The sequence below is a fragment of the Pleurodeles waltl genome, chromosome 12 (genome assembly GCF_031143425.1).
Source record: "Pleurodeles waltl isolate 20211129_DDA chromosome 12, aPleWal1.hap1.20221129, whole genome shotgun sequence".
NCBI lineage: Eukaryota > Metazoa > Chordata > Amphibia > Caudata > Salamandridae > Pleurodeles > Pleurodeles waltl.
This window is the reverse complement of record NC_090451.1, coordinates 535,926,807-535,938,951: the sequence shown is the minus strand read 5'-3', so window position 1 is coordinate 535,938,951 and position 12,145 is coordinate 535,926,807. Positions and strand designations below refer to the sequence as shown.

The following is a 12,145-nucleotide window of genomic DNA, read 5'->3' as shown; positions in this document are numbered from 1 at the left end:
AAAAGATGCCTTCTGCAGTTTCTTTGGCAGACAAGCTTGGAAGTTTGTCTCCCTATTATTCCACCCATCCTTAGTACATTGCCTGTTACACCAGGCTCAGAAGCATCTAGTAGCAGTCCTGATAGTGTGCCTAAACTACATCTTCTTCATGTGTTACAACAGAAAGCAGATTTAAAGCTAGGTGATGAGGATTTCTAAAACTTGGCTTTCATCTTGAACTGGGAGAAGTTCAAGGTCATTCCTTTTCATAGGATTCACTTTCTAGGATTCATGGAGGATTTGGCGGTTGCCGCTATGAGTCTTCCAAAGGTGAGGATCACTATGATAGAGTTGAGAAAGATTCTTTTGTGTGGCGGCACCAGGCAGTAGACATTAACTATCAAAAGGCAAAAAATAATAAGCATCTGTGCACTGAAGGTGTTTACACCGGATAGAAAATAATATTGTGATATGACATAACCATTCAGGTAGAACTATTGGCTGTACTTCAGTAAAGCATGTTAACTATATCCGTAAGTAAGATCATGTCATCTTAAAGCAACCAATCCGAAATGGAGGGTAGTAGACACATAAAGGGGAGTCCAAATGGGAATGAACCCACACAGTAAATAAGTATTGATATTCACGAAATTATGGTCATACGGAAAACATATGTAATCATGCATACCATGTGTAAATGCAGTGGGCATAATGTTCTTAAGGTTTTCAGAAATGTGTTTGAAGATGTCTTCACCCTCTTAAGAACAAATTCTAGACTCCTTTGAGGCTAAAGAAGACATGTTTATTAGCCAAGTTCACCTCAAGACACCAAAGTGAAAAAATAAAGTATATTCTCATGTACTAGAGTGCTCTGGAAATTTATAGTGTAACAATATTTTCACATTGGTGAGGTGTTGTCTTAGGGAAACTTCCACAGGTTGGAGGTGTATATTCAATTGTACTTGAATATAATTCAAGTACAATTCCATTAGTAGATATACTAACGGAATTGTTCTTGAATTATATTATTAATAATATAACTAATAACAGTTCACAAACCCTGTCACTACTCAAACCTTTGCAGTAGCAAAATGAGTTTTCCACACCTGCACAAAATGAAAATGCAGCAGGCTATAGATGCTCCACATCTTTGGATTTCAATTTATTTTTCCTTAATATGTAGTGCTGTAGATGAAGAATTAATCTGTTGTCAAGCATATTCTGCACTACCTACAGACCATTGATATGTTTGGCTGCAAATGCTGCAGATACAGTTTTGAACAACTGTTATCTCCTCAGAGACATATGTAACAAAAATAGTTATTCAAGAAGGGGGCTCTATCCGTTGTTTTTTCTTTGGAGAGCAGACTGATTATATAGTTCTCTTTGTATGTTGAGATGTATAAAGACCGGTATTGTACAGTGTTATGACCTGCTTGTTAAATGTCTTTTGTGCTAATAAATTTCATTTGGATGGCGTTTTTTGGCGATTAATGTGCATTAAAATAGTTCGGATGGAACCTTCTTGTCAATACAAATCATTTCTACACTCCTGACGCCAAAGAGCCCCACAAACAATTCAAAACTTCATAAAATTATACGAGTATAGTGCGGGATTTTTTCAAATAAAATGTAATGCTTAAGTACTGATTTAGATAATTTAGGCAAGCCGTTGGTTCTAAAATTCTGCTTACTATTTTATAGATGTTTTTGTTGTCACCAATTACGAAGTAGGATGCCTTTTGGTGAAGGAGTTTAAAGGGTTTGACAAGATCTGGGGAAATGTACCACATGCTTTCACTGACATTAACATACCCTGTCCATGCAGTCCACAGGCGACCAAGCATTGGAGGTGCTGCAGTACCTCTTATCCAATGATCTGGATGTTCCAGTGGGGCACATCGTTCACACAGGGATGCTGAACCCAAAGGGAGGCTATGAGAATGACTGCAGTGTAGCCCGACTGAACAAGCGCAGGTATATTTCAATACATCACTTCCAATCATTAAAGGGTGTCAGTAGGCTCATATGTTCTGTATGATCTGACAAGTTGTTGGCATGCTCAGGCATGAATGGGTTGCGAAATATTAACTCTGCTTTCCTGTTTAAGCTTCTTCATGATTTCGCCTACGGACCAGCAAGTTCACTGTTGGGCCTGGCTGAAGCAACACATGCCCATTGACAGCGACCTCTTCTTGGAGGACGTGACCTGGAAATACACTGGTAAGGGATAGGAAAGCTGACTTTCACAGGTGCTATAGTAGCGTCATTTGCTAAGTGAATTTTATCCTATTTTTTGCCATCTAAACCTTTTTTTGAATAGAAATTCCAGCTGCTACAAACTGAAAATGGGGTTGGCTGTTGAATAGAAAGATGGGGATTTCACTTTGTTTTACTTAATTGTAAAATATATATTTTTCTTGCAACAATTGATGATCATATTGATTTAATACAACTTTCTCTACTACCAGCTCTCAATCTGATTGGTCCGCGGGCCATGGATGTCCTGTCCGAGTTATCCTACGCCCCGATGACCCCTGACCATTTCCCTTCCCTCTTTTGCAAGGTTGGTTGACATTTAATAACTGTGAAATGACAGTGTACCATTACATATGAACTTGTTACATTTTTTAATGTCCGCATCTTTGCATTGCAACATCTCTGTATAACTTTATTTTTTTTAAATAGCTAGTTCAAAAGTGTGGTGTGGAAGGGAGGAATGCTGTAATTTAAAGCTTTACGTTTCATTAGAATAGTTTGCATAAACAAAGGCAATGCTTAGCTGTCATCATAACTCATGCTTTGAAATTACATTTAAGCCTTTTAAATAGCATTTGGCTAAGAACGTGAAATATTATAAATGAATGATACAGTGTAAAGTGCATGGAATCAGAATGTGGCTTCCCATTGGATAAAGTAAGCCAGTGAAGTAAGTATTCAGCTTCTGTCTTTGGATGGAAGAATGTGATGGATAGTGGTGCCACGGCTTCCACCTTTAGTCACTTTCCGTCTACAGATGGAACTGAATTGATCAAGAGAATGGTCAGTCAAGGAGAGGCTCACGATTGATGCACAGTTGAAGAAATGTCAGAAGGTGTGATGATGGATGAGAGACATGGTAACGAATCTCTAGCCTGGATACAACTTAGGTTATGAGAGAGAATATATAGCAAGTACTTTAATTACAAGAAACACGCAGAGATTTGTTTGATCTGTCAAAGCATTTATTCAAGCCAAGGAAGCATCCACGTGTATACCTATCTAGTAAAACGCAAACACAATATAAAAAAGAAATGTAAAAAATAATTATATAAGTCCATATTTTAGAACGGCCGTACAATGTGCCTTACAGTGCTTTCTGCACTGGCAAGCAGTTGATGTGTGTTAGACCACAAACTGTTTGCATACCATACATTAAACATCACTTTAAAGAAGAACTGTAAGCAGATGTAGATTCATGACACTTGCAAGCATCCCGACCAGGCTCTGGAGAAAATAAAAAGTGATGGGTGGAATGTTTGAATTAATTTTAGCCACTTGTAATTATTCTGGGATACATTCTACCCCATCATTTATTGCTGCCTGTGTCACTCTTCACGGAGACCAATCATGTGTAAATCAGCTTTACTGCTGCTCTAATAGGAACATTAGTGTCTGCCATGCCCCCTCCAGATGAAAGCACATAGAATCTCTGACCAGCTTACTGCTTGCTGAACATTGTAAGCCACTAAGTGCAGCCTGAGTCAAATGCAGATTCTCACTGGAGATTAGTGCAGTTAATTGAGAATGCTAGCAATCTGCTGGGAGGACAAAACAGACCTAAGTATTTGAGTGGAACCAGTCTGCTACATCTAGAGTAAATGCAAAAGTCCAGAATTAAGCCATGTATGTACAGCTGGCTTATAATTGTAATACATAGCAATAAGGATATGCACCATTGATTGACCCAGTGTAGATGAAAGCAGAACACAATTTTGGTATAATCCATAGAAGTTCTGCATCAGAGGTGCATCAGTTGAATGTTGTAATCTTGTCAAAACATGTGTAACTTAAGTTTCATTAATATTAAATACTAGCTGGTTCTGTGCCAACTGTCTTTCAGTTTGGTTCAGGTGACTTTATTTATACTTATTGCATATGTTAAGTACCTCATGCAGCTGAGGCCCATCTCAGAGTCCTCGAAGTAGTAGAGAGAGGTAAAAGCAAGCTCTGGCGAAATTTGTCAGGAAAAACATGTCGGTCAGATAGAGTAAGCAATTGCAGTTAAACATTAAATAAGCACAACTTCAGCCATAAAGCCGCAGGACACGGTACAAATAGGGTAAATAAGGCTCAACCAGGTGCGGCATACTTAGGAGCAGGGCGTTCTTTATGCAATTTCCAAGGACGGGTTCCAGTTGATCAGTTTATTTATGTAAGATATTTCTTAAGTGTTGAGTCTGCACTGCCTTCCAAAAGTGGAGAGGGAAAGAACTTATTAGAGTTGCACTGAGATGGAATTTCGGTTCCTGGTTGCATTACAGGTGGAAACTTCTCTTCTAGTTTTTTTCTTCGTGCACTTCTTTATCTCAAGCTTTGCAGTGCTACTTATGCATGTTTTGCCTGGGCCCCTAGAGAGCTTGCGCTTCCTCAACCTGAGCCTGTTGGTGTTTTGAGCTTTATTGCCTTGAAGTGATGCTGAAGATTTATGGAATTTGGAGGAGGAGGGGGCGTGAAGTTACTTGTCCGCGGGATTGACTGTCTTGTTTCCTTATTTCTGTGATGAGCGGTGACACTGCACAGAGCATACACTTTAAGAGAGAGCACCTGATCCTGTGTAGCAGAAAAGCAGAGTTTTGCTTCTATCGTATTAGGAACAGACTAAAGCTTGGACAGCTCCATTCAAGCAAGGTTCCTTGAGTTAGGGCTTAACTCTTTACATCAGGGTTAGCTAGTTCTGTCTTCAGCCTTAACTTCCCTCCCTTTCCCAGGTCTCATGTTTACTTTTCTTCCATTAATTCAACAGCCCCTTTACTTTGTATTTACTGAGTTACACCGTCGCTTTACTAACATCATCAGAACAGCAACAGGTATAGTCAATAAATTGTTTCCAAACTAGTATACTTATGTTTTATTTAGGATTAGTGTTACTGTGGTAAAAAATAATGTAAACAAACTAAGTGTGAGTGTTAGAACAAGTTACTTATTTCAGTTAAAATAATTCAGTAAAATTTACGGTCAGTATTAAAAATCAAAACAATTAAATTAAAATGATTTGACAAACTACTTAACATACAGGGTTACAGTGTCATAGGGTTAGGACAAGTTAATCGTAATAAAACATAATTTAATTAAATAACTTTTGGTTTTGGGTTCAGTAATTCTGCAAATGAGGTAACCTGTTTTAATTAATTTAGAGGAAACTGAGTGCAAACTGCCTGTGGAAGCTTAACTGGGTGTCTTCATGTCCACTGAAGACAAAGCATTTGGACTGAGAGACACCCATGATGTAGATCCATTGTTGGAGATGCGCACAACATTTGAAGCCATTCAAACCCCTCCCTACCCCCATGGCAAACCTGGTGCCCTGGAACAGTGTCCTAATGTGACCACAGGGCCAGGAAGTCTCACAAGAGGCTGTTTGAAGGCTGAGCTGAGTGACCTGTGCGCAGAAGGCTCTGAAGCCTGCAGGGAGATGTGGTGAGCAAGGACATTTTTGAGCAATGGTTTTTGAGCAGAGGCTTGCAAGAGAGAGGCCAGAAAGATGTGCACTAACTCCTATGAACTGTAGCAGTACTGTGCTGAACAGGATGTTGGTCTGGATGTGCCGGGACCAGAGCCCTGCCAAGACACCCAGAATGGGAATAGCTTGGAGAGGGCACCATTAAGTGCAGCAGCTGAAGTTTGGTACACCAAATACCCTGATTGTGGGTTACAGCTACACCCAAAAACAAAGGAGGGGGGCCTGGATACTAAATTGAAATAGGAAAGGAGCACTGTGGAGCAAATTGGGAATATAGATCCTCCCATCAAGTCCATCCTCGCCTTGAGATTATCAAACTGCCATTGCTGTTCCACTGAGTTCTGGGTGATAGTAAGCCCTCGCAAGGGGAGAATTTAGAATCAGTTCTGTCAGTCACTGTAGTCCAGCAGGGCTAACCACTGAACCCTGTTCCTACACATCCAGCCAGGAAGGTGAGGGAATACTGTGAAGAAGCTGAGAGACGGGATCCCTGTAGCCCACAAACTGCAACACAAAATGATCTCACCCAGGTTGTGGTACTTTTGTGGCTCTTAGGATCTCCTTGCTCTGGATGGCAAGAGTTGGCCTTTGCTATCTGCAAGTGTCTCTGAGGTTGAAACATGGTCCTGAGTGACAGTTCACAGTGTCAGGTACTCAGCCCACTGTCTTAGGAGGACAATAAAGCAGTGACTAAAAGTTTCCAGAAGCAGTGACAAAAAGCGTCAAAAAGCAGTTCTTCCAGGACATTAAGGGAGAAATTGACTAATTGGTTCAATCAAGAATAAGTTGAAACGAAACCTGAAAGAGTTTAACAAAAACATCACTCTGCTAGATAGCAGAGTTCATTCCCTCGAAGAAATGTTAGATGCAAGACCTCTAGATCAGGGTAAATTCAGATCAAAACTACTGCCTTTGCCAAATTCAAGACAAGAGGCTGTAGTTAAATTTACACACCTGGATAGTTCATGTACGAAGGTTGTTCAGCTCTTGTTGGAGCGTCAATCTTTTTTGACCTGTTATCTCTTCATTAAGTGTTGGTCTTTGCGGTCTCGTCATATGTTGATCTCTAAGTCCCACCATAGTTATCTTGTACTGCAGCACCTCTGGTAGTGGAGATGGTTCACTCGGCACCCTGGAGAATGTGTGACTTGTCAGAGATCTGGCTGAAGCTGAAGCTTAAGCTTAGATACGCCAATGAGATACTAATCCGTTTCCAACTGTGTTGCCCGCGATGGTTGCAGATTTTGAGTGATCACTTGGATGATTGGATGAAAAAAAAGACAGGAGAGCGCCACGCAGTTCTGATACATGAAAGTTTAATTTAAGGCTCTCAGAGCTCACTCAGCAAATGCGGATGGGTGTGGAAAGGCATCTTTGGATGAGTAAGAGATTAGACCTTGGATGTTGTGGCCAGAATTGACCCACTACACAGTGACGGGTGATTAACCAGGTCCTAGTGGGTACAACACAGGAAAGTGAAGAGTTTTTACAAGTATCCAAATCCCACAGTTTTGTGACACTGACTGCTGGGTAGGCAGTGATGGGGCAGTGGACATGTTAGCTGACATAAAAATAGGCTGGTGGTCATAAAGGTGGTATTAGCGCTAGGATAGTCTGTATTAGTCAGCCTAGACTTTGAGGTCAGCTTTATAATTTTTGAGTGATTGAGATAAATTACTATACATTAATCTACCATTGGTCAGGGTCCATCTTTGGTAAACAAGACTATCTATGTTTTTATTTTCTGTTATTTTCTTCTATTTTTCGACAATAAATATTGCCCAAAAAAGTCACCTTTTTATTTGATTAACCGTTGGGAAGTCTTTTCAGAGATGGTGGTGTGGCAGGCAGTCTTTATAAGTAAAAGGAAGCAGCAAATCCCCACAACAATTTCCCCTTCGACGGCTAGCCTGGAAAACTCACAATATAGATTTTAAAAGCCAAACAAATCAAGGCAAATTGAAAACTGGATTATATTGTATGACTTCCAAAGGAAGCCTTTAAAATTGACACAGGCTTATTTTCCCTTTTATACACTGCTTTGATGTCATGCAGGTAAACTGCTGCTTCCTCAGCCTCCCTCTGCTTCAGATGGTCTTTAGTGATTTGAAGCAAATGTTGTGAGGCTGGATATTGACAGTTCTCCCTAGTCTTGTAGGAGATGATGATATTTCAGATGATGAACCACCATCTCACCTGCCTTCGTGAGGTCTCTATAGACACATGGTGGGTGACAGTGTGGTACAGATAACCACTGTTTCCCCTGTCTTCTTTGTGTTACTTCAGATATTCGAGAGACCGAACATCTCCCTCCCCATGCTCAGTCTCTGTCAGTCTGTTGTCACCTCCCCCCTCTTGGATAGACATGCCCATCTGTGAGTTGAGTTTACTTCTTTATTATTATTACAAAGGCAGGATTCCCAGTCCCTGCCTCTGTGGCCTGCAATGTTCATAGTTCTCATATGTCTCGTCCTCTTCTTCTCTCTGTGCCGGTGGTAATTCCAGACAGGTCCTGGCTCCGTTTCCTAATCCTCCCTGTCCTTTCCTTTTGCAGGGGTATTGTGGCCCTCAAAACAATCCTACGGCAGAAGTAAGTAATAAAGCCAAGGTTTTTCAGGCTGTTCCTTCTACAGTGCCATCACTGTGCTCGTGAATCAAGTGGAGCGTACTATGCACATGTGCATCCCTTTATCCAAGTGCTTCCCTTTACCCAAGCGCTTCCCCCTGTGGTGACCAGAGACCAGCCCACCACCTCCGTATGGCAAATGCACTAAAAACCCGGACTTGCCAGAGGCCACAACCCTCCGGGGTTGCGAAGTCTGGAGCCCCAGCTTCTACCTGCACTCTGGTACTGCTGGACTTGGGGGTAGTGCTGGTACATCGGCCTTCCTGATCCTGGTACTAGCCGTGCTCCACCATTGTTCCTCCTTCTTCTGCATTCTTTCCAAGCCTGTCCTCCGCTACTCCTTCCACACTCAGCTCCCGACAGCCTCTGTCCAATGACTCTTTCTCTCCTGCACATCTGTCATGAACGACGACCGCTGACAAGACAAGCCTTTCCCCAATCCATGCTGGTCCTGCCTTTATGGTGTTGACATGGTCCTGAGGCCAAATGACATCCTCTCAACTGACTGGAGCGCTGCAGCCCTTAACATCTTGGTCAATACTGTTGGTCAACTTGGAAGTCCTGTGCACAGTAGTCACCCGACCACACAGTCCTTCCCTGCTGGAATTAGCCCTGCACTGCTTTCTTACTTTTTGAGGAAGTGGCTGCATCGTGCCCAAGGATGGAGTAGGAAGAAAGTGCAGAGGCAGATGTGGAGGGTGGCAATTAATCTGTGTTAATCTGCAAGGGGTGCAGCTAGGTGTGGTGGCAAGGCACCTGATTAAAAACAATGTATCTGATAGAGACTTCTAGTTGCAGATTCCTTACCTTCGGATATTCCTCAGGTGTCAGACGGGATCCAGAAAGTTTTGGGCAGTACACCTGCACTTCAGTAGGTTTCACGATTCAGCTCCAATTTGTATAATATTGTCTATATAGGCACCACCCCAGCATGCTCACAGACGTCAATGATTTTCTTTCCACACTACTCAGCGCTGATCTGTTAAGAGCTAACCTAAGTCAATTTTGACTCAACGTGTGTCAACACTTTTTTTCGGAATTTCGTCTTCTGGTGTGACAAGGATGTCCTCTAAGAAACCAATGGGTTTCAAGTTATGTAGTGCCTGTCAAGTGCAGATGTCTATGACAGACCCACACTTGGTTTGTCTGTGGTTTGTGACTTCTCCAAGACCTGTGAGGACTACTGTGCCATGCACCCGGAGGTACTTAGCGTTCACTCAAGCTCCTTGCTGCCCGACCCCGCAACATTCATGATCCCGCTTCATGGAAGCCACTGGACTGCTCACAGAGCCGCACCCAGCGATATTGGCTCGATCCAAGTCGCTGGGTAAGTCCCACTGCAACAAGAAGTCAAAGTAGTTGAAGAGGACTTCGACTTCCATGCACCCACCCAAATAGTCGGGCGAGGAGCAGGAGGGTCAGCACTCCAGCCCTCCTTCTGCTGCATAGCCAGTGCCAGGGCCGATCGGCACCTCCCAGACTTTCCCAGAGCCTGAGTGAAAAGAGTTTTATGAGGCCATGCAACTCACATTTGGCCGGCCTGACCCCTCTGGAGTGCATTCAGGTCCCATCGGTTTGGGAGGGGTCCCCATTGGATTCCTGTCAGTGAGTTCACTCTCTCATTTGATCCAGTACAGAATCCAGAGCAGCACTGCCAGCAAGACCTCGATTTTCCTTGGTGCCCGCTTCAATACTGATGCTCCTGGGTCTGCCGTGGCGCCATCCCCGTCATCATTCCTGACTCTAACACAGAGCCAGACTGGTGTCATCTGGCACCGGCACCAGCGCCGTCTGAGTTCATGCCTTCCAAATGTGACTATGGAGGAAAGTGCTTAATTTGCAATGGTAGTGCAAAAGGTAGTGTAAGTCTTGAACCTTAAGTGGCCTTCAGTAGCCGTTTTTTTTTTTAAATTTCTTTTAATGAGCTTTAATAACAAACAGAACCAGCCCATCCCACTGGGGTGGCCAAAGCTTGTTTCTTACATATACATGAACGGCAACCAAAAGCATATATATGTATCAGCATATCATATAGCAGTTAATTGGAACAAACTTCCCCCAACCCAGTCGCCCGTGCCGATCTTCTGTGTCCACCCGGCTGATCCGCTAAGAAATATAGGAATTTAAGAATAAAAAACAAAATCCGGGCTGTAGCCAGAGGGCTATAGAACACGAACCAACAGAATACAGGAAGAGAGAAAGAAGATGGTGAAGGAAAGAAAAGACACAGAAGACCAATGCAGTCATCTATCAACCAGTGTATCAGCAAAGGGAAAAGGATGCCATGGACAGGATTGTAATCTTCTGTAGTCAAGACAAGGTGCATCTCACCATCCTCAGTCTTCATAAGTCAGACTCTGAGAAAGAGCCAGCGGAGTCCATGTATCTCTGGGCCCAGACCCTTCAGGCATCAGTTCCCAATATAGCATTAATTGTTCTTGACAAAATGAGGCATCACTCAACCACTCAGAGCCACGAGGGGCCCACCTACGTCCCCAGCACATCGCAACTCTGCGCTTAGCCAACAGCAACAGTATTCCCACTAGCCTCCTATGCAACAAGGGGATCTCCTCCTCATATCCAAGCAGCGTGAGTTCAGGAGCAAAGGGCAGCTCAAGACCAGTCGTCTCAATCATCTGCAGCACCTCAATCCAGTATGCACGCACGTCCGCACAGCTCCACGCCAGATGTAAAAAATCTGTAACCAAGGCTCCACAACTGGCGCAACAAGCATCCGCAAGTAGACCCATACCATGCAAGCTACGGGGTGTATAATATAAGCAATGTAGAAATTTAAAATGAATAAGGCGCAGCCTATAATTGGGAGACAACACCCTCAAATGCGCGCAGCATTTACGCCACATTTCAGCAGCTATGACCTCACCTATGTCCATCTCCCACCGCATCCTGGCAGTTATCTTGGTCTCTGCCATCTCGTTCTGCATGCAAGTATATAGCTTAGTAATAAGTTTGCGAGGTGATTGCGCCCAATACATCAGTTCCAGTGCCTGACATGTCGTTGGAGCCTCCGGGAAATAGGGGAAGCACGCGCGAAGCAGCGCACCAATGCGAAGCACATATAACCGATTCAGCTCTGTATCACGCCCACCTCCCAGTGCCACCTCCAAAGCAATAAACCACCCCTCTGTATACCAGTCACCCAGGGTAGTTAAATACGATTCACAGAGAAATTCACGCAGACGGGCATCCTGGAACATCTGCACATCAGCAACATCTAACACCAACATCGCCGGGGCAAAAGTCTTGCTTACACCAGCCCGGCGCAACAGTACAGTCCAGGCCCGTGCCGTACAAGTCACTGTGTCCACTCCACGCAGCCTAGGCCGAGATAGGTTCCTGAGCACCCGCGTCAACCCGTCCGGCCAGACCGCGTCACTTTCTGGCGCAAGGTGCGGTAGATACCTAATAGGGCAGAGCGTAAAATACACAAAATGGGCCTGCGCACAGTGGTAGTAGAGCTCTAAGTACGGGTCAGCGAGGCCGCCCAACTCAAATGGGAGTGTCAGCTTTTCCCATGAAATTCTGGGCTGCCCTCCAGCCCAAGCCAACCTTATCAGCGCAGAGCGAAGTCTCTGTAAAAAGCTTACAGTGAGAACCAGCGGTATGTTAACAAACAAATATAAAAATTTAGGCAGAACTACCATTTTAGCTATTGCAATACGACCCGTAAGCGAGAGCGGCAGCAAGCGCCATACCTCCACCTTGTCCTCCAGCCACGCTATGGTTTTGTCATAATTTGCAGACCAAAGCATCTCTACATCTCTGCACAACCAGACGCCCAAGTAGCACACCGGACA

General features: G+C 43.6%; 1 protein-coding gene across 2 annotated transcripts in view; it reads left to right on the top strand.

Annotated features, from left to right (window-relative positions):
- PDPR (pyruvate dehydrogenase phosphatase regulatory subunit) overlaps positions 1-12,145 on the top strand; it is a 685,893-nt gene that overhangs the window by 505,498 nt on the left and 168,250 nt on the right. For both annotated transcript variants that reach the window (XM_069217552.1, XM_069217553.1), the window contains exons 13-15: positions 1,808-1,956; positions 2,090-2,202; positions 2,451-2,545. In XM_069217552.1, the coding sequence (XP_069073653.1) occupies positions 1,808-1,956; positions 2,090-2,202; positions 2,451-2,545 (357 nt within the window). The remainder of the gene's footprint in view (positions 1-1,807; positions 1,957-2,089; positions 2,203-2,450; positions 2,546-12,145) is intronic.